Raw genomic sequence first — 23,696 nt, 5'->3', positions numbered from 1 at the left:
GGTATAGAAAAATTTTATTTTTTAAAAGTCTTTCGTCGAGTTCTTCAAGAATTCGTGGACATTAAGCGGCACAACGAAAACCATAAAATCCCCAATCGATTGATCAATTTCATAAAAAAAAAAAGATTTTTACTCATCCCAAGAAAATTTTTACTTGTCCCAATAAATTTTTTGCATTATAGGGTAAAGGTACCGATTTCGGTCACCTTAGGCCAGTTTTAGACATTTAAAAAATTAAAATATAAAGATTTTTTATGTTTTCAAAAATACTTTTATCACACTATTGCAATAAAAACTTTTCAAATTCTTGTTTGTTAATTAAAATAAAATTTTAAATGTCAAAAAATGGAACAGTAGCCATCAATGATACTCCTACTCTATATTGAAATCAAAACTTGTCTTCGAGCCAGAATTTTTTCTCTCGCTTCCAAAATTTTTTTGTTCCAAGAAAATTTTTGTTTTCAATTTATAGCAAAATATTTATTGCGCCAAGAAATCATTTTTTTTACATGTAATTATTAATAATTAAAAATGAATACCTCAAAGTCAGCATGTTTGAGAACGTCATCAGCACGCATACGATTAAGAATAAATTCAGCTTCATTGGCTACTCTGACAATGTGGTCTTTCATTGCATGTGACAGTAATCTAAAAAAATAAATACTCTTAGTATATCAATATTATGATTTAATAAATGAGTGTGAATATGATACTGAAGTTAGCAAACGTCAAATAATTTTTGGAATTTAAAAAAAATGATAAATTATAAAAATAAAAATATTTTGAAAAATTGCACTTGTCGATTATTTTATTTTTTACATGTTCATTTTTTTAGTTTTTTTTTTTTGCAATTGATTTGGTGAAAAAAAAATCCAAAAATTGTTGATTGTCTGCTAACTTCTGGATCATAGTGTGAATATATAATAGCAGACATCAGACAAATAAAAAATTATAAATAAATAGAGTAAATAATTTAAAAAAAAATATTTTTAAAAAATGCACTTATTAATTTTAAAATTTTTTAAATGCGCATTTTTTTTAAATTTTAATTTATCAATTATTTACTCTATTCATTAATAATTTTAAATTTGTCTGATGTCTGCTACATTACACTCAATGATCCTGTAGTTAGCAGACAATTAAGAATTTTTTTTTTCAACAACTTAATTAAAAAAAAAATATGTACATGTAGAAAATTAAAAAAACTATAAGTGCAATTTTTTAAAATATTTTTTTTTTAATAATTTATCGTTTTAAAAAATATCTAAAAATTATCAGAAGTCTGCTAACTTATGATACTGAATTTGGCCGACGTTTAATAATTTTTGGAATTTTTTTTAAGCGAGAAATTAAAAAAAAAAAATATTTCAAAAAATTGCACTTATAGTTTTTTTAATTTTCTACATGTGCATTTTTTTAGTTTTTTTTTTCTTCAAATTTAATTGTTCAAAAAAAATCCAAAAGTTTTTAATTGTCTGCTAACTTTAGGATCGTCCAACTTCCCACTCATTTTAATAAAATAAACATATATTTTTTGTAAAACTGTACCTTCCTTCGTTGATCAATTCGATGAAAGCTAGTCCCGCGTGTTTTTGCAGAGAATTTTGCCATTCTTGAGAGCACAAGAGCATGACAAGCTCGACGACAGAATTACTATTTTTAAATGTCGTTAACCCTTTGCCTTCCATAAGTAATTCTTGGCCGTGTGAACCGACAAGAGTTTTAGATAAAAAGGGAGCAAAGTCGACCATTATTTCACGGAGTAGTGGACAGACAGAGCCGAGGGCCATCTCAAGTTTTTGTGTCAGTGACGCTTCGCGTGACGGCGTTGGCACGGGCAAATGTTCCACCAGACTCTTTATCGGCAAATCGTCAGGACGCGGGGATGCTGATGTCATTACCAGCCGATCGGGTATTCGTACAACGGATATTTCTCCCGTTGGTTTTTCCCCGCGTTCTGTATCACCAAGTGACTCTTGTTCCAATACATTTCCTTCATTGTCTTGGTTACCTGTGTGATAATTTTTTAATTATTATAAATTACCAATTAAATATTTTAAATTTTGCTGTAGAAAATTTAATGAAATTAAATTTTTTAAATTATCAGACTTTTAAATAAATAATTTCAGTAAAAAGAATTATAAAAATTTGAAATTTCTACTTGAATAATTTGAATTTGTAACCTAAAAAAATTCAATAAATTTTGATTACTAGGGACATGTGTAATTTTGGTAAATTACGCGCGTAATTATATCAATTATTGATAAATGTAATTAGTTTTATTATATGAAGCGTAAGAGTTGTAATTTTTCTTGTTAATTACCAGAAAAATTGAATTTAATAAGAAGATATTTGAAAAACTCTGCGCGCGCATCTTATCGGGATGATACTGAAGTTGGCCATGAGTGTGAATGTAGCAGATATGAGACAAATTTTAAATTACAAATAAACGAATTAAATAATTGAAAATATAAAAATTTAAAAAATGCACATTTTGAATTTTAAATTCTATACATGCGCATTTTTTTAATTTTATTCAATTTACATTTAATTAACTTATTTCGAAATTTTAAAAATGACATTTGTCAGCTACATTCACACATAAGTTAGCCGACGTTTAATATTTTTTGGATGTTTTTAAAAAGGATAAATTATTTAAAAAATTGCACCAGTAGTTTTTTAAATTTTATTTTTTCGTAATTGATTTTCGATACTTACGATTCAGAATTAAAACAAGAGTTTGCGGATGCTTGTACTTGAGGTATAAGTCTTGAGTTATGACGCATTTTCAATGAGAACGAGTACATTTTTCTTGTTGAGAATGCGTCATAACCCAAGACTTGTGTCGCCGATACAAGCATACCGCAAATCCTCGTTTTAATCCTATGTATCGAAAATATCTATTTTCTCATAACTTTATAGGCTTTTTCCTACTAGAGGACATCGAAACGAACAACAAACGTTTATATTGTGGTGGGTTATTCCCAACAAAAACAAAGTTACGGGCTACCCATCATAGAAAGACACAGAAAATGTCATCTGCCCACATCTGCCCGACGTCGATTACTCAAAAAATAAATTTTTCTCAGAACTTTATAGGCTTTTTCCTACTAGAGGACATCGAAATGAACAAAAAACATTTATATTGTGATGGGTTATTCCCAACAGAAACTAAGTTACAGGCTACCCATCATAGAAAGACACAGACAATGTCATCTGCCCACATCTGCCCGACGTCGATTACTCAAAAAATAAATTTTTCTCAGAACTTTATAGGCTTTTTCCTACTAGAGGACATCGAAATGAACAAAAAACATTTATATTGTGATGGGTTATTCCCAACAGAAACAAAGTTACAGGCTACCCATCATAGAAAGACACAGACAATGTCATCTGCCCACATCTGCCCGACGTCGATTACTCAAAAAATAAATTTTTCTCAGAACTTTATAGGCTTTTTTCTACTAGAGGACATCGAACTGAACAAAAAACCTTTATATTGAGTGGAGTTATCTTTAACAGAACAAAAGTTACGGACTACTCTTCATAAGAAGACATAAACAATGTCATCCTCATTTATCCTCATATGAGACTGGACTCGAAAAATAAATTTTATTCAGAACTTTCTAGGGTTTTTCCTACTAGAAGACATCATATGAACAAAAAATTTGAAAAACCCTCTTCTGCGAACTGCTTCGAGTTCGAGGTGTGCAAAAAATATCATGAAACTTAATTAACATAACTTAAATAAGTAAATAATAATTACCATGAGAATGTGCGATATTGTGTATATTACGTGGGTCATCACGTGCATTATTAATTTGTACAGTATCAGCATCTTCATTGAGATTAACGTCCGTCCAAGCTTCCTCCGAGGAATTATGTTTGTTTTCGTTGTCTGTTGTTATGTCCGATGGACTCGGGTCAGCTGTTAAATTGCTACGATGCATCGCTTCTTCACTTGAATCATTACTCTATAAAAAAATATTCATTTGATTAACAACCGCTTAATTAACTGTACAAAAATCTTTGTCGAGTACAAATTATATTTAAATACGACTACAGACTCTAGACATTTTAATCTAAACTTCTAATTTAAAATTTTAATATTAATAATAAGAGTAATAAAATGACAAATAAGTATATAAATTTATGAGATTTAAAGTAAACCATGCAATACAGTTTACACTACTGCAATCTTCTAATAAGTAATCAATAATTAGATTAAATAATAATTGAGTAAATGAAAGCTTTCAGTTATCATCGAAGCGTGGAGTAAAAAAGTGTCAACCGGATTTTACAATATATATGTTGTATATCTTTATTTATGAAAACTGATGACGAATTAAATGAAGAAAATTAATTAAAGATAATCTGGGTAATGTCGATCCTTATGATTAATTGGTGATAAATTTTATAAAATATTATTGAGCCCCTTGTTTTTGTGTCGATTATTACCTTAGTTGTTAATCTTGGGACGTCTGTACGTTTTGAAGAACCAATAGACGGTTCAGATGTGGTGTTGTAATCCTCAAGAATAGGTTGTGACCGAGGTACACCACTGTGACCTCCCTTCAGAACCAGTAGTTAGTACGCATAGCAATTGCAAGCACAGAGTAGGGATTAACGTTGAGAGTACCGGAAAATAGAAATTATCATGCTCGTATATAAGTAACTAATGGTCAGAAATAAACAGTAAATTAAATTAATTAAATCATAGTCGGGGGTGTCAACTGTACGGAAACAAAATTTTTTTGTTTGGAATTCTGTGGTGTCATAGTAGAGCCGGATCATTTTGGCCGCCTGGCAGAAATTCAAGTAAACGCATGGAAAAATTAGTGTGACCATAGTAAAATTTCCAATGGTTGGGTCACAAATACTGTAACCATTGGAAATTTTACTGGGGTCATGGTAATTTTCCATGGGTTTCTTTTGATTTCCGTTGGTGGCCAACATAGTCCCCCTGGTGGAAATTTTTCGGACTTTTCTATGAATAACCCTGAAAAAGTCTTTAGAATTTCAGAACTGAGTTTCTCCCAGAAAATTCCCCAAAATTTCCACCAGGGCCTGCTTTGTTACACGAAAAAATTATTCTTATTTGAAATGTTATGGGGTCAGAGTAAAACCGGGATATGTTGGTCACCTGGTGGAAATTGAAGTAAACGCATGGAAAACTTAGTGTGACCATAGTAAAATTTCCAATGGTTGTGTCACAAATTACTGTAACCATTGGAAATTTTACTGGAGTCATGGTAATTTTTTCATGTATTTACTGCGATTTTCGTTAGGTGGCCAACATAGCCCGGCTTTACTATGACACCATAGAATTTCAAACGAGAATAATTTCTTCGTGTAAAAAATCGAAAGTGAATACGGATTTTCATCGAATCCAAATTTACTCCGTCACTCGGAGCTTTGGAGTTAAAAAAAAAATAACTCCGCAAAAGATTTTTTTTCGGCAGGATGATATTGATTTTATTCAAATTCGCGAAATTGTAATTTCTGTAAACTTGTTTATAACAGAGATGCAAATGCGCTATTGGAGTGTAAAAAAAATGAAAGAAAGGAGTTTAAGTAGTTGATTAAAAAGTAAATAATAAATAATAAGTTACAATGTAATCTATAAATATATAAAAATGTCTATCTATTATGTTTGAAAATATAGTAAAAGTTAAAGAATAAAAAGTCATGACATTATTTATTATTTCTAGTCACGTTTCACGTTCTTGTATACGATTGCTACGTGCTAAACCTTTCTGATACTGATAATAAAAACAAATATAAATACATTTATCTTTAAACTTTACGCTAATATATATAAAATACCATAGTGTTATACTAGTGTTACATTATTGTATTATTCAAAGTACGTTCTGTATTACATTATTTTATAATAAAATGCAAGACATCGGTATTTAAATAATAAGTAATAAGCAATGTACATGCTCAACATCGCAGACCACTTCTACCATTTAAATATTCAATAGTTTACATTTATTTATTTACGATCGATTATTTTTTATATATATCATTGTCATTGTCATTGATATATATATATATATATAGAAATTTATACGTGCGATTGTGTCTCGTGCACATGCTAAATGTGCCTATTGATTAAATTTTAAATATTATTTCGGTAGATCTTTTTTTTTATTTTGTACTGGACGATTTTAATATTTTTCTGACGGATCAATTTTTTATTTTTAAGTATGGAAATTTAATTTTAACCCCAATGAATAAATAATTTAAAAAATTTTTAAAACCTCTGATTTTGTGTGCAGTAAATTTAATTTTTTTTATTTAAATTAATAATTATTGACGATAGCAAACGTCATGAATTACTCACGGAAAGAAATAGATAGTAGTGATTACTGTTCTGCTTAGTAATCGACGAAAAATACAGGGAAAAATAAATTTTAATATGACTGATTCATATTAGAACAGGAGTAAGTCATTGCTTAACACGTGCTATTACTTTTTAAACAGTACCCGTGTAAAAAAATGATTGTTCACAATTAATTTAGATGTAAATTTAATCTCGAAACTCAGATCGTGACACAAATATGACTTTCATCATGAATTTGTATCAAGAACTTTAATCACATCAAAATTATGACTCAGTAAAATTTAAATCCAAGTAATCCGAAGTTTATTCACTAAATTAATTTTACAATCGAAACTGATTTACGTAAATCAAGTACTTGATAGAAAAAGTTTATTGGTAATTTCTGAATCTATAAATTTGACAAAAGGTTTAATTCAGTAAAAAATTAGTCAAGTTTCTATCGAAGTCATCCCAAGTCCAATTCAAAGACGTAATAAATTAATTTTATAATTGGTACTGATTTACTAGACGAAAAGTTGGAGTAAATTCATGATGAAAGTCATATTTGTGTTACGTTCTGAGTTTCGTCATGAAATTCAGACCTAAATTAATTATGAACGAAAATTTTTTTTACACGAGTAACCAGTGCTGTGCTACACAGTAAATGAAACATATGACAGGTTACTGTTAAAATAGTCGTCGTTGATAGTTAAAGAGTACAAATCTCTCAGCACAGCTCTTGTTGCTGTATAGAATAAGAGAATTTACTATTTAGTGACAGGAATGGTTACTTAGATCTCGTAGCTCTCATTAACCTCCAGTAATCAGTCCTATTCTGACATGAACTATTACTAAATTCATTTGTGACTGAAGTGTCAAGAATAATAAAGACTCATATGAATTTAGTAATAGTTCATATTAAAACAGGACTGAGTTCTGGAGGTTAATGAGAACTACGAGATCTAAGTAACCATTCCTGTCACTAAATAATAAGTTTTTATTATTCTATACAGCAACAAGAGCTGTGCTGAGAAGTTTGTACTCTTTAACTATCAACAACGACTATTTTAACAGTAACCTGTCATATGTTTCATTTAGTTTAGTTTATTTATTTACGATCATGGAGCTAATGCTCCTTGTGATCACAATATACATTAGGGTGATCCAAAAAATAACAAATTTTTTTTTTTCTCGGAAACCCGACTTCATCCTTTTTGACTTCAACCTTAATCAACTTTTAAACAAATAGATTTATCAAAAAATAATAAGAAACTTTTTTTGTAGATCATTCAATTACCTACAAAAAATGCCTGCCAATTATTTCTATGACGCATCGTTAGCTACTTATAAAAATCAGAAGACGTAATAAAAATTTTTTCCATGGTATTCTTATGGAAAATAGAAATGTGCGATGAGGAACCTCTTAATGTTGATATTAAGAGCTCTAATTTTCACAGGCGTCTTTTTTTATCTAAATGAAACTTTTGAACCTGTTTCCGAGAGAAAAAAATTGTTATTTTTTGAATCACCCTAGTATACAAATAATTTTATTATTATTAATGAGAAAAATTGTAATAAAATTTACTGTGTAGCACAGCACTGGTTACTGTTTAAAAAGTAATAGTACGTGTTAAGTAATAACTTACTCCTGTTCTAATACGAATCAGTCATATTACAATGTATTTTTCGTCGATTACTAAGCAGAACAATAATTAGTACTATCTATTTCTTTCCATAAATTTTAGTGTTTTTAAAAATTTAATTATTTATCAAATGACAGTTCGAAACTTGGTTTAGAAAAAAAATATTTTTGACGTCAATTAAAATTTATTTTATTGTCTAAATATTTTTAAAATAAATATATTTAAATACCAAAATTATTACCTTTGTCGAAGGCGGCCCAGATGACGTTACGTCATGATCAGCGAGTATACTCGAATTATTTTCATCAACAATTATGACTTCGTATTCACCATCATCTTGCGAACCTGATTGGCTCATAATTCCTCCGCTCTCTATAACAAAAAATTTTTTATTAGTAATTAATACTCTTTGTTTTTTTTTTTTTTTTTTTATTTTTTATTGTTCCAGTAAATAAAAACCTATAGAACACCTGTAATTTCTAGACATGCTGTACAATAAAATGAAAATAATTTTACTAAAAAAATTCCACGTCCATTTGAATCGAAAATCAAAATTTTTGTTTGTTCATAATTAAATCCGCAATAAACGTGGAATGTTTTCAATAAATTTTCACGTTCTCGTACTAAATAAATATATGATTTGAATAACATGAATACATAAATGTATTCATGCTAACAAATGTTACGATGACAGGCAAACAATCGAAATAAAAAATATAAAAGAATTTTTTTCTTCAGTTTTTCATTTAATTAAATACGAGCATTGATATTTTCGTTGCGTCAATCAAATTTTTATTTTTATTTTTTTTTAATAAAAAAATTTTGAATTGACTCCAGGTATTTTTTTAACCATAAAAAATACATGGAGTAGATTAAAAATTAATTTTTTTCTGTAATTAAATAAAAATTAAAAAAAAATTAGAGAATTTCCTAATAATAATAAAAAGAAAACGTGAAACAACAAACACACAGTGATAAAATTTCCAGAGCCAATGGGCAAATTTAAAAAAAAATATATAGAATACTAATTAATAAAATACGGGAGCTGTAAATAAATTTATAATCATTCTTAAATAATAATAAAACGAAGCTGGGGCTGAAATAAATATATAAATCGAGGGTAAAAGGGCTCAGGGATGACAAACAAGTGCTGACATTCGACAGTAATTCATTCCGTGTTTAAAAATCTAAATAACACAATGAGTAACCCAAGTAGCACATTGACAGCTTTAAGATGTCATAAAGATGCCTTTTAAAAAGACAAGACAATTTTTTTTTATACAAATAAGACATACAGATGTCGTCCCTAGAAGTCATAGGAAATTTGTCATCTATTTTCTGCCTTTAAAAGTCGTTCAGATGACTTATTATAAATGACAATTATTTGTAATTTACTTTTAGCCGTCAATTGTATCGTTTTTCAAGCAGATATTTTTCGGTGACAAATTTCTGATTATTTTGTCATCATTTGGTGTCTTATCGCTGTCAAAAAACAGCCGCAAAACTATTATCTTATGGATGTCACAAAGCCAAGTAGGACAGAGACAACTTTAAGATGTCAGAAAGATGCCATTTAAAAGAACAAGACAATTTTTTTTATCATAGCTAATTTTTTTTTGTACATAAATAAGACATACAGATGTTAGCCCTAGAAGTCATAGGAAATTTGTCTTCTATTTTCTGCCCTAAAAAAGTCATTTTAATTAAAAGTCGTTCAGATGACTTATTACAGATGCCAATTATTTGTAATTTGCTTTTTGCCGTCAATTGTGTCAAGTCTTAAGCAGATATTTTTCAGTGGCATGAATTTCTGATCGATTTGTCACCATTTTGGTGCCTTATCGATATATATAAAAACCTATCTTATTGATGTCAAAAAGCCAAGTAGGACAGACAACTTTAAGATGTCATAAAAATGTCTTTTAAAAACAAAATAAATTTTTTTATATAAATAAGACATACAAATGTTGGTCCTGAGAGTCATAGGAAATTTGTCTTCTGTTTTCTGTCTTAAAAAAATTTTTTAGATGAGAATTACTTGTAATTTTCTTATTGCCGTCAATTGTATCAAGTCTTTTAAGCAGATGACATAAATTTCGTTGGCTTATCGATATGTAAAAAAAATAGTCATCTTATTGATGTCACAAAGCCAAGTGTGCTACTTGGGAAGTTAATAAAATAAAATTAATAAGGTTGGAGCAATGGAAATTACCTTGCAGACCGACACCTGAATTTCTATGATAAAGGTTTCGGGGCTCGTTATGCTTTTGAAGCGCGTGATGGTGATTATTATTGTTGTTATTGTTATTATTATTGTTATTGTTGTTATGATGATGATAGTAGTGATGACGATGATAGTTATTATAATTATTATTTGGATGATGATGATGATGATTATTATAATGATTGCTATGATGGTTTGGAATGTAATAATTTGAGGGATTCTGGCGATTTGAGTGCCTGGCAGTCGGTGGTGGTAGCGGGTGCTGGTGGTGGTGCTGGCTGATGTGATGGTGGTTGGCATTTAGATTTGCATTGGCGTTGGGGTGAGAACCCGGAAGGAACTGAGGATACACGTGGTGAGACCACTGTGGAAACAGAGGCCGACCTCCTCCACCACCGTTACCATCTCCTAAGACAATTTTATTTAATTACCCATTTTTTACCCTGAAATCCACTCGCCACTTTTTTTTTTTTAAAGGGTTTTAATTAAATCAAATTATTATTTAGTCACTCACTAATAATTTTTCCACAAATGTCCTTAATTTTTTTTTCTATCAATTAAAAATAAGTAATAAAATCCGAAGTCAATTACTGGGTCATTTAATTTTTCGAATTTTTTTTTGAACAATTAAATAAAAAAAAAAAAAAAACTAAAAATGTGCACACGTAGAAATTGAAAAAACTACAGGTGCAATTTTTTCAAATATTTTTTTTTAATAATTTATTGTTTAAAAAAAAGTCCAAAAATTATTAGACCTCGGCTAATTTCAGTATCATTTAATTATGATACTGAAGTTAGCAGACAATTAGTAACTTCCAGATTTTTTTTAAACAATTAAATTAAAAAAAAAAAAAAACTAAAAATATGCACATGTAGAAAATTTAAGAAACTGTAGGTGCAATTTTTCCAAATATTTTTTTTTTAATAATTTAAGGTAAAAGCCCCTATACCCGCTCACTTTTCATTGGAGTGAGATTAAATCACTTAAATATAAATTAATAAATAAAATGAAAAACCAGATTTTTTTTTATCGTTATTTTTTGAAGTTTCGAGTATTAGAATAAAATTTAAGTTTGAAGAATAATCTTGATAATTAATTATTATTAATTTTTTAAATAAGGTCATTGAGTGTGCCCATAGTCGCTCACTAAAAGTTGTCATGTACCATTACTCGACCAACACATGGCCCTATAGTCGCACAAAGACAATATCAATTAAACTATGATAAGTTTATTGATTTGGACAAATAATTTATAAATTATACTACGTTATTCTTTCATAATATTAAATTTCATGAATTTTAAAAATGTATTTAATAAGATATAGTTACAACAATTCTTAAAAAATTTGACGTAACCCAAATTTAATCTAACGAATGAACGTCAAAGTAAAAAATGCCCGGCTTTGCGCGATTTTGAAAACAGTCATTTAATTTAAATTTATAATCTATTATAAAATAATTTGATACATGATATTTTATATATTTAGATTCACAAATAATTATTTATCAATAATAATATTTTTAGTTGGAATTTTTTTTATAAAAATTATAAAAAAACGGCTTAAACAGTTAAAACGATCGACTAATCCCTGATAAAAAAAACGATTCGAATAATGAAAATTATAATAAGCGATTAAAAAGTATTTGAAATGATTCAAAATTGAGAAATCTAATACTCTTAAATCTACTTGATAAGAAAAATCTAATTGAATATAGTCTTTTTGAATCGACAAATAATAATTATCAATTGTCGATTCAAATCTATTTAAAACAATTTTAAAAATTGAATCGTTTCAAATTGTTTTAAATCTCCGTATGAATCAGAAATTCACCTGATATTCGTCGATTTAAAAGTATTTAAAACGATTCGAAGCATTAAATTGTTTCGAATCTACCTACGAATCAGTAATTAGTCTAGTATTTGTCGATTTAAATCTATTTAAAACAATTTAAAAAATTGAATTGTTTCGAATTGTTTTAAATCGCCGTGGCGAGCCAGGAATTTAACTATTACTTGTCGATTCAAAAGTATTTGAAAATATTTGAAAAATTAAATCGTTTTCAATCTTTTTTATACGTCGATTCAAAACGATTCATTTTTATTTCCTCTTCAAAAACGATGTCGATTAAGTCGATTTAGTAGTATTCAAAAAGATTTAAAAAATATTTTTTTGAACTGTTTCAAATCGATTTTAATTGTTTGTTTTAATCAGGGATGGTACTGAGCGGGTATAGGGGCTTTTACTTTATTGTTTAAAAAAAAGTCCAAAAATTATTAGACGTCGGCTAATTTCAGTATCATATTTAATTTATAAAATAAAAAAAATTTGAATTTTTATTCTAAGACTTAAAAAAAAATTTTTTTATTAAATCTAAAGACCGATAAAAAAAAAATTTATGTAATTTCTCACGTAAAAAAAAATAATAAATAAATAAAAAGAACATTTTTTATGTAAAAAAATATTTAGCGGCGACTGTAATAATTTTTTTGGATCCTAATAACTGCTAATAAAATTTAAAAATTCAGGATCGGAATTAAATTCAAATTTATCATTTAAATAATTAATAAACATATTTATCAATGTGTGAGTTATTTAAATAGTGCATACAAATTTACAAACATCAAAACTCTTACTGTCAGATACATACAATAAAATAAATAAATAAATAATACAAATAAATAAATAAATTAACGTCTACATGAGTGCAACCACACATGCGTTTACTACAAGGTCGTAAATTTATAAATAACGTATATTTTAATTTATTCAGCGTCTATATCTACGCATTTATTTATATAAATATTCATATATTCATATTTTCGAAGCTATTGTTTATTTATCATTTTTTATATTTTTCCAATCCCATATAAATTTCATATTTATTTGAACCAGTATTTATTTAAAAAAAAAAAAATAAAAATTTCATGCTTAATATTTGGAACTTAATTAGAACCATGCGTTTAATTTATAAAGACAAGAAGTCGAAACAAAGTTGTAATAAAAAATTTATATGATTTTATGTTTGTTAATTTTGATAGACTCATAGATAATGATATGTATAAAAAAATATAATTTAAAATAATAAAATATATCTGACACATAAGAGTTTTGGAAAATGAGTATTATTTTGTTATGATAAGTATGCGGTTATTTAAATTTGTTTATTTTTAAAAATAATCGAGCATAATTAATATTAAATTGGCCAATTAGTTTTTGCTATCTCGAGTTCTTGCTATAGATTTTTTTCTTAGTAAATTTATTTATTTAAATAATTTTAATTAATTAGTAGTGTTAGTTTAGTATTAAAAGCATTTGGCTGATTGATAAATTTACCTGTAGGACTCGCTGGTCGTATGTTAGCACCGTTGGTCTGAATTGTTTGAACAGGACTCGGTGGTCGTTGTGAAATTGGCGGCTCAAGAATATCACGATATTTAGATACCATTAGTACAGAGATGAAGTAAACTATCGCCAGAGACAGAAACTGTGCCTGTTTAGTTTCTTCCTGTAAATAAATATATAAATATTTATTAATAATTTATTTATTATTATTGTTATAAATATGTAAGGTAAAAGTGCTAGTGTCCAATCAGGGAACTAGTACTCAATTGATTCATGAATTTGTATATTTATGTTTAGTAAAATTTAGTAAATATAGACACACAAATACATCGCGTTACAAATGCCATAAGGGCGTACCAATAAATTTTTTTCGGGAATCGACGTAGTTATGCCTGAAACGGGCAGAAATGCAAAAAAAAATTTTGGTACGCCCTTATGGGACCCAGGATACCTACCGGGAGCCATAAGGGCGTACCAAAAAATTTTTTTTTCGGGAAACAACGTACTTTTACTTGAAACGCGTAGAAATGACGAAAAAAATTTTTTTTCAAATTTGAAATTTTTTGGTATGCCCTTATGGCTCCCGGTAGGTACCCTGGGTGCCATAAGGGCGTACCAAAATTTTTTTTTGCATTTCTGCCCGTTTCAGGCATAACTACGTCGATTCCCGGAAAAAAATTTTTTATACGCCCTTATGCCTTTTCAAGGGTATTTTTTTCGGGATACGCCCTTATGGCATCAGTAACGCGACATGAGTCATCGGGTGCTAGTTTCCTAAGCGAGTATTAGTTTTCTGATCGGGTACTAGTTTCCCAATCAAGTATTAGTTTCCTGGTCGGGTACTAATTTCCTAACCAGGCTTTAATTTTCTGATCTGGTACTAGTGTTCTGACCAGATACTAGTTTTTTAAATCGGGTACTAGTTCCCTGATCGTATACTAATTCCTTGATCGAGTACTAGGCCTTTGATCAGGGACTAGTTCTCTGATCAGGTACCAGTTTTCTGATCGGGTACTAGTACCCTTTTCGGATACTAGTTTCCTAATCGGGCACTGATTTTATGATTGAGTACTAGGCCTTTGATCAGGTACTAGTTCCCTGATCGGATACTAATTCCTTGATCGAGTACTAGGCCTTTGATCAGGGACTAGTTCTCTGATCAGGTACCAGTTTTCTGATCGGGTACTAGTACCCTTTTCGGATACTAGTTTCCTAATCGGGCACTGATTTTATGATTGAGTACTAGGCCTTTGATCAGGTACTAGTTCCCTGATCGGATACTAATTCCTTGATCGAGTACTAGGCCTTTGATCAGGGACTAGTTCTCTGATCAGGTACCAGTTTTCTGATCGGGTACTAGTACCCTTTTCGGATACTAGTTTCCTAATCGGGCACTGATTTTATGATTGAGTACTAGGCCTTTGATCAGGTACTAGTTCCCTGATCGGATACTAATTCCTTGATCGAGTACTAGGCCTTTGATCAGGGACTAGTTCTCTGATCAGGTACCAGTTTTCTGATCGGGTACTAGTACCCTTTTCGGATACTAGTTTCCTAATCGGGCACTGATTTTATGATTGAGTACTAGGCCTTTGATCAGGTACTAGTTCCCTGATCGGATACTAATTCCTTGATCGAGTACTAGGCCTTTGATCAGGGACTAGTTCTCTGATCAGGTACCAGTTTTCTGATCGGGTACTAGTACCCTTTTCGGATACTAGTTTCCTAATCGGGCACTGATTTTATGATTGAGTACTAGGCCTTCGATCAGGTACTAGTTCCCTGATCGGATACTAGTTCCTTAATCAGGTACTGATTTCCTGATTGACTACTAGTTCTCTTACCTTACTCATTAATTAAGTCTTTTCATAAATATAAATAAACCAACTTACAACATCTCTGTAAATAACAGCTCTCAGACGATTGACATCCATATCTTGTAGTAATTTTTCCGGATCTTTAACCGGACTCAACTGATTCGTTAAATTATCTACAATATTCTATAATCATAAAGAAGAAAAAAAAATTAATTTTCACATGTAATTTTTCCTTTCACTAATAAATTGTTAATGTCATTTTTCCGTTACTATTTAAGCTAAAAGAGTGGTCTAAAAATTAATACTACACTAAAGTTAAGTAAATAAATTTGTAAAGAAAAGTCTAGTAATTTATTGACTATAAATAAAATAAGTACATACCTTTGGTGATGTTTGTGCTCCACGTATAAGAGATTGTATGTGCTGTGATTTATTACTAGTACCGATTTGACGACCTAACATGCTGTAAGTTCTGCCACGTTCTTTACACTCTAAGCAGTTTCTAACAGCACAAGTACAGACCTAAACAAGCATTTATATACTCGTAAATAAATAAATAAATAAATGTTTATAATACGTGACAGTTTAATTCATTTTTTTCTTTTTTTTTTTACTAGAAATACCCTAGACAATTTTTATTAAATAAATCTAGCCGCGGTACTCGAACTAATGTACACTTTAGGTTCTCTAAGTAAAAATATTTCATGCAAATTATTTTATTACTTCTCTAGCTCTAGACTTTTACTAGTAATTAATATTTAATATTTATAAAAAAAAAAATTATTTTAAATAGAGAGTCAGTTTATTTGAAATGGAGATACGACTGCTGGGGAAAAATTATGTATGAGTATACAGGAAATGTATAAATACCAGACGTAGACACTGTCGTAAAATTCCACCGCTGGACATATTTTTTTCGGCTTCAAGTTCGCCGAAGTTCAGGGAACTGGCGAAGATCAGGACGTCGGCCATATTCACTAGCCTTTGAAGAAATGACACTGCGACTTCAATCGGCATACCCTGAGTTGGTTCAATTACGTCGAGTTCACTCTGGAATATATAAATTTTATTAATGTATTTATTTATGCTGCTGATAAATAAATTGAGTGAAATTTTATTACGTTGGGTGAGGTTGCAGATGCCAATAATGGCAATAAACCACCGCAGGCAATTATTAAATTGTCCGCCAATTGTGAAATTAAATGAACGGTATTGACGACAAAAATAGCATTTTCACTGCTATTTACAAAGTCCAGAACTGATTTCGTTGAATGACTGGAAAATAATTAAAAGTTTATTAATTTTATTTTTTTCATATAATTTTTTTAAGGTAGTTCACTCGCGAGCTATAGTATGTACTATTGTTTACTCTCTCACTCGCTATTGCTTCCTCTTTTACTGGATATCGCTTACTCGCTTTTGCTCATTTCAAATTGTGAGACAGATTTCTTTGAATATTTATAACTTTTTTACTAATCGGAAGTAAGATAATTTTTATGTGGATTTTAATTTAGTGGACCGTTTAAATAGTACCATTCAAATATAGTGGAAACCTAAACGTGCAATCCTTCTCAAGAAGACAATTTATAGACAAATTGAGAAAAATATAGATAGCCCGAACTGAGAATCGAACCCAGACCAATTCGGTATCGCGCCGAGTGCTCGACCAGTTGAGCTATCCGGCACTATACTTTTAAATTTGAAATTTTTTTTGGATAATCAGTACAGGATAAATAGTCTGCAGAATCGTAGACAGTGTGCTGACTTAATCCAATTTTACAAAACAATCAATGGACATTAGGGTGAGCCAAAAAAACCAACCTATCGAATTTACGTCTTAAAAAAGACCTATATATCGAGAAAAAAATTCTCCCATTGGGCAAAATTTTTATCTCAATTTTAAAAGGTGTCGGTAGCCATTTTAAATTTCCCATTTAAATAACATGCAAAAAAAACTTTTTTGATTAAAAATATTATAACTTTTGAACCGTGTGAAATAAAAATTTGGCTCTAGAATATTCTTGTAGGGCATTAAATTTCTTTAAAAAAAGTCCTGAGAGTCGAATTGGTAAACTTGATATTTCATATACCAACAGGCTATCAAAGTCTAGAGTAAACAGAATCATACAAATTTAAGGCTTTATTATTAAAAATATCAATACTACGAGAAAATTTTGTCCTACATGTAGTGCAATGAAATTACCAACAATATCTACGTTGTAACAAATAATATTTTGTTATCGATCACAATAAAAGAAAAGTATTTGGAAAATCCACATAAAACCTTACATTTGTATGATTCTTTTTACTCTAGACTTTGATGGCCTGTTAGTATATGAAATATCAAGTTTACCAATTCGACTCTTAGGACTTTCTTTTAAGATATTCAATGCCCTAAAAGAATATTCTAGAGCCGAATTTTTGTCTCATATGGTTTAAAAGTTATAATGATTTTAATCAAAAAAATTTTTTGCATGTTATTTAAATGGGAAACTTAAAATGGCTACCGAGACCTTTTAAAATTGAGCTAAAAATTTTGCCCAATGAGATAATTTTTTTCTCGATATATAGGTCTTTTTTAAGACGTAAATTCGATAGGTTGGTTTTTTTGGCTCATTCTAATGGACATATTGATTCCCCTGAAATCTTGAAACAGTTCAGTTTCATCTGCTCAAGACCAGATCTAAGATCCCGAAGGCTGTATTCAATAAAAACAACATAAAACTACGTATGTTATGGACCAATAAACAGCATTGCGAATCTAGTTAATAATCATTGTACTGAGTTAGATTACTTTGGTGGTTCACTCCCCTCCTTTACATCTAATGTAAAAGACTTGTTACTACTCTATTAATCTGTATTAGTCTGTGCAATAATTTTCTTTATAGTCATTAAGTACATGCATAAAAATGATGCTATTTAATCATTTAGTTTTGTAATAAAAACTTTGTATGTATACAGCCGATTGGCGTTTATTCACGGAGAAAAATGTTGGTTCAAAACCTACTAATTTTTATTATGCTGTCGACGAAACTTGAAACAGTAAGGGAAGCATCCACAAAATTATTATGCTCTTATGAAAAATTATTATGCCGCATCACAATTATTATAATGTATGGAAGTAATTTTTATTAAATCTTATCGATAAGTGTCTCGCGCGTAGTAAGTATTATGATACAGCATAATAATTTTTCGTATGAGCATAATAATTTTGTGGATGCTTCCCTTACTGTTTCAAGTTTCGTCGACAGCATAATAAAAATTAGTAGGTTTTGAATCAACATTTTTCTCCGTGTTCTATTCGAAATAAATAAATAAATAATCTGTTAGTTTTTGGAAAGATTCTTAAGGAAAATAATTCGAAATAGGGTAGAGGTACCATTTGTGGCCATTGCTCCATTTTTGGACATTTGATACTTTATTTAAATTAATAAAAAGTGTAAAATAAAATTACCATTTTAATAGCGGGTTAAAAGTATCTTTGAACGCATTTTAAAAATTAATTTTGCAATTGCGTCTTTTATAAATTATTTTATTTTAATTTTTCAAGTGTCCAAAAACGGTACATTTATCCTATAAGAGAAAGTATGACTTTTTTTTAACCCGTCAGCACTCACGTTATGAGCATTTTGCTCACGCTCGATTTAAAACAATGATAACTTTTTTTTTTTCAAATGGAAAGGGTAGATGAAATTTTTTCTACCTTCGAATAATTTTATCTATTTTCAAATTATGAACTTTTGAAATGCCTTAATATTATATATAATTTATAAAAAAATATTTTTCTCATGCGCGTCGGAAATTGTGAGCATTCTTCTCATCACGGGATTATAGATGTAACAAAAAAAAATTTACTTTCGGTGACGTTCGGGCCAGTTCGTGTGCCTTCGTAAGTGAATAGCTGTTCGGCCGCACTCGGCATACTTCGTAACTTTTAAACTTATCCTCCGTTACAAGTGCGCCAAAGCGTGCGAGATGTTAGACGCATGCGCATAGAGCGTGAGCGAATCTCTCATCATGAGAGTAAAGATTACCGAAAAGTTCACGTGAGTGCTGACGGGTTAAGGCTAATTCGGGCTGCTGCATGTTAACTGTGTCCACTTTGATTATCAATACCTCGCCTTACGAACTATCAAAATTATAATTTTTAAAATTGCATGCAGGACATCTACCTTGATACCATATTTAAATTATATGAAATTCTTATGAAAAGTCGGTTTGCGAGTGAACTACCTTAAAAGAGTACACTCTCATTACAACCCTAAAAGTTTCTACAATTTATTATTTTCAGTGTCCGCAGTGAAATAAATTTTTTTTAAGCCCAAAAATAAAATGAGAGTACTCGTAAATAAATAAATAAATAAATATAAACCTCCGCCAAACTTGAATATCTGTTTCCAGTGAAAATAAAACATCGGATAGTAATCTTTGATGTATATAAGACCATTTAAATTCGGGTATCCTAAATGGTGGTCGACTTGGTCCTGGACTAAACATCGGTCTATTTGTTCCATTTCCTTGTTTCGCTCTTTTAGATTCTACAATAAAAAAAAAAAATAAATCAATGATTAAATAAATAATAGAGTTAATTAATAGAACATCAAAACTCACCAAAATGATTGGGATCTACTTGAGTGGATGTTGAGGCACTGCGTGGTCTTTTTTGTGGCGAAGATATTTTCTTATTAGTGATAATAACCGTTCGTTTATTGTCACCGTTAACAACAACTGTTTCATCACCACTACCAGCACTAGCACCGACACCAGCACTGACACTTGGATCGTCTACGTCAGCTTCGGATGCTGATACTATTGGCAGACTAGACCTGCGATGTGGATCAACGTGCTCGTGATCGTGATCAGCAGCAGCAGCAGCAGCGGGAGCAGGAACAGTGGAACCAGCAATAGTATTTAGTTGTATATCACTGACACTTGGGTTGAGTGGATTGTCCATTGAGAGCACATTAGAATTAACTTGAGGCACACCATCGGATAAACTTTTAGTTGCATCACAGACCGTTGATATTGTTGGTATCGATTGTTGTGTTTGTGTCTTTGTGGTATTTGGCACTTGCATATCATCAACTACTGTAACAGTATTCGTATTTATATTTTTACTATTATTACTATCATTTATTTCTACATCCTCTGTCGAAATCACTGGTACGATTGTATCACTTATAGTAGAAATATTGGACGGTTCGCTTGAATGTTCTTCCTTACTCGTCTCTTCTTTCTCTCCCTCCTCTCCCTCTTCTTTCTCTTTTATTTCTTCAGCCTCCTTTTCTTCTTCCACCTCTTCCTGTTTTTCCACCCGCTTTTCTTCAACCTCTTCCTTTTCTTCATCAATAATTTTATCGGCAGCACAGTCACCATTTATTAAATCATCCGCTAATTTATCATTATCATCGTCATTTATTTCAACACTCGTACAATCGTCAGTGCTTTTAATTACGCTAGTTGAGCAATTGATACTTTTAGTATCTAAAGTATCCGTATCATCGACTTTATCAGTCTTGTCACCATTATTTTTATCATTTACTATATCTTCCTTATCTTTCAATACATCTTCATTATTTTCTACTTCTTTTATCACCGTTTTTTCTTCGTCTTTACTCGTCTCTACTTTTTCATCCTTATCTTCTTTACTTTCGACATCATTAACTTCAGCTTTAGTATCCTCAGTTTTATCTTCAGCTTTTTCTTCATCTTTATTTTCTTCTTTGCTAACATCCCCATTAACTTTATCAATTACAAGAGCCTCCACTGCTTCATTACTCTCTTTTAAATCACTTGATTTATTTGTCTCTTCTTCTTCTTCTTCTTCTTCTTCTTTATTTTCTACATTTAATGCCACGTCATTTGATTCCAGCTCTTTAGCCTCAATCTTTTCTACATCATCATCTTTTATTACATTAATTACATCTACTTCATTAACTTCTTTTTTTTCTTCTAAATTATCTTCAATCTTTTCTTCAATTATTTCTTTTAAAATTTCATTATCATTATTTGTATTATCAATTACGTCTGTTTGATTGTCTCCTTTATTATCTTCAATTATTTTATTATTTAATTCTTCAACTTTTTCTATTTCTTCTTTAACTTCTTCTACTTTTTCTTTCACTTTTTCATTTCCTCCATCTTTAATTTCTTCTTTGACCTCTTCCTTAATTTCTTCAACCTCTTCCTTAACTTCTTCTTCAACCTTTTCCACAATTTCTTCTTTGACCTCTTCTTTGATTTCTTCTTTAATTTCCTCTTTAACTTCTCCAACTTCCACTTTAACATTTTCTTCAACTTCTTCTTTATTTTTTTCTTCAACATTTTCCTCTATTTCTTCTTTACCATCGATAACCTCCTCAATTTTAACCTCCAAATTATCACTCCCTTTAACCTCTTCTTCAACTCCTTCCTCGGAATCTTTTCCCTCTTCACCCCCTTCTTTCTCCGCCTTTTCATCCTCACTCGCCAACTCACGTGGGCAGTCATCATCAGCGAAATTACCATCCCCATTGTTATCAATACCGCAGCTGTCAGTCTTCTCAATTTCACTTAACCTCGAGTCCAACGAAACAACATCCCGCGACTTGATGACAATTGACGGACTGCCATCACTTTCTTCCGTGTTATCAATTGAATTCAAATCGCAGCTACAAGTTTCTTCCATTCGTTCATTGGACTCAACTTCATTAGCTTCGATGGCGTCATACTCTTTATAATTTCTTTCAATCGCATGATCTTCATTCCAGTTCCTGTACCCGCCATCGCTCCCATTATCAATGGCGCCATTGCCATTGATACTTCCATTGCTCGCCGGAAGTTGTTGTTCCCATCCAGAAATGGTACTGATGGGTCTCTGTTGCCTCACTTCTGGGTCGGTGATATTGTCCGACCTCTGTCTTTCGTAATGTTCATACATTTGGGCGAATTGTAATTTGAATTCTTCATAGGATACCTTTGAATGTACGATAGCTAAAGTGTCAACCCAGACTCGCCAGCCGCCATATTCATGTTTGATTGCGTGGTGCAGCAGCATACGGAACAATGAGTAGACCATGTCTGATATTTTTTGTTCCTCGGTATTTTTTGGGTGAATGTATGCCATCGCTATCAACCATTCTTGCCAGACAGACATTTGTAAGACAGTGCGACGGTTTTCGCGGTTGTTGTTGCAGAGTAAAGTCATGTCTGAGAGAAATAATTTTTTGACATCGAGCAGTTGTTCTGTTTGCTTCGATTGGCGGATTAGAGTCGCGACGACTTTTAAAATCATTGGGTTCTCAAGGCGGTAGTGAGACTCGGGCTCGGGGTGACGGGTGTACAAAATATGCTGGCTTATGTGCTCGGTCATTATTTCGTAGAGGACGTTGTACGTTGGCAGAAGCAGAGTTTCTTCGTTGAGTAACAACCTCTCGGAAAGAAGAGTGTAGAGATTGTGGGGGCTCATTACGTCGTATTTCCGCTTGTGAGTACTGCGAGAAAGGAAAAATCCGAGAAGTTTGAGAGCTTGGAGACGAATTAGTTGGCTCTCGGCGGCGAGAAGCTTGAAGATTGTGCGGACTCCTTGCTTTGAGTCGAATGCGGGGACCATTGAAGATGGATGCTCAGATGTTAGGGATATCAGCATCTGGAGAACGTCGTGGAGGTTTTCGTCCTCGTGCATTGTTGTCAGGTAGTTAAGGATTGACTGGAGCTCGTCGTCTTTCACGCCATTGCCGATCATTATTAGTTGCTTGAGGAATAGTAAAATGCATGACCTAATTGTCAAGATATCTTTTTGCTGAGGACGTGGTCCATCTGCGGAATAATTATTTTTATGTTGCAGTAATTTATTAGTTTGCGAGATTTTTTGTTAGTAGATTGCGACAGTGGGATAGTTTCTACTATGGGGAGAATTGTTTTTATTTTGGATAATAAAATTTTTTTTACAGTCGAATTCAATTTATACTACTGGTTTCCACGCTCGCGGATTATTAAGGACCCATAGAGTCAATTGATTGGCGAAAAAAAATTTTATGAGAGGTCAGAAGACAACAGTCGCAAAGTGTCCATGGTCCGTCTCTCGGAGATACGGAAAATGGACACTGTGTGACACTGTAACTCATCTTTATTTTACTAACTTCCGGTCCTACGGACGGCTAAGAATTCATTTTGGGAGAATCGATCCCTCAAAAAAAAAAGTTTCATCAGGATTGACCCCTTAGAGGGCCAATTTTGTGTTGTGAGCTGCTGTGAGATGCTGTAGCTCATCTCGGGTCGCGAAAAAATTTTTTTCAATTACTAATTGATTTTATTTTACTAACTTCCGGTTCTACAGACGGTTTCAAATTCATTTTAGG

The 23,696-nt window shown here is 31.0% G+C and overlaps 1 protein-coding gene across 2 annotated transcripts in view; it reads right to left on the bottom strand.

The window, feature by feature from the left end:
- LOC130677548 (neurobeachin) overlaps nucleotides 1–23,696 on the bottom strand; it is a 243,413-nt gene that overhangs the window by 61,215 nt on the left and 158,502 nt on the right. For both annotated transcript variants that reach the window (XM_057484342.1, XM_057484341.1), the window contains exons 15-27: nucleotides 19,969–23,154; nucleotides 19,730–19,895; nucleotides 16,479–16,632; nucleotides 16,228–16,407; nucleotides 15,739–15,879; nucleotides 15,433–15,540; nucleotides 13,532–13,703; nucleotides 10,184–10,603; nucleotides 8,213–8,343; nucleotides 4,459–4,572; nucleotides 3,767–3,974; nucleotides 1,549–2,011; nucleotides 540–648 (exon numbers count right to left, since the gene is read on the bottom strand). In XM_057484342.1, coding sequence (XP_057340325.1) covers nucleotides 540–648; nucleotides 1,549–2,011; nucleotides 3,767–3,974; nucleotides 4,459–4,572; nucleotides 8,213–8,343; nucleotides 10,184–10,603; nucleotides 13,532–13,703; nucleotides 15,433–15,540; nucleotides 15,739–15,879; nucleotides 16,228–16,407; nucleotides 16,479–16,632; nucleotides 19,730–19,895; nucleotides 19,969–23,154 — 5,552 coding nt within the window. The remainder of the gene's footprint in view (nucleotides 1–539; nucleotides 649–1,548; nucleotides 2,012–3,766; nucleotides 3,975–4,458; nucleotides 4,573–8,212; nucleotides 8,344–10,183; nucleotides 10,604–13,531; nucleotides 13,704–15,432; nucleotides 15,541–15,738; nucleotides 15,880–16,227; nucleotides 16,408–16,478; nucleotides 16,633–19,729; nucleotides 19,896–19,968; nucleotides 23,155–23,696) is intronic.

This window comes from Microplitis mediator, chromosome 11 (genome assembly GCF_029852145.1).
Source record: "Microplitis mediator isolate UGA2020A chromosome 11, iyMicMedi2.1, whole genome shotgun sequence".
Taxonomy (NCBI): domain Eukaryota; kingdom Metazoa; phylum Arthropoda; class Insecta; order Hymenoptera; family Braconidae; genus Microplitis; species Microplitis mediator.
The sequence above is the reverse complement of the archived record's forward strand: the minus strand, read 5'-3'. Positions and strand labels throughout refer to the sequence as shown.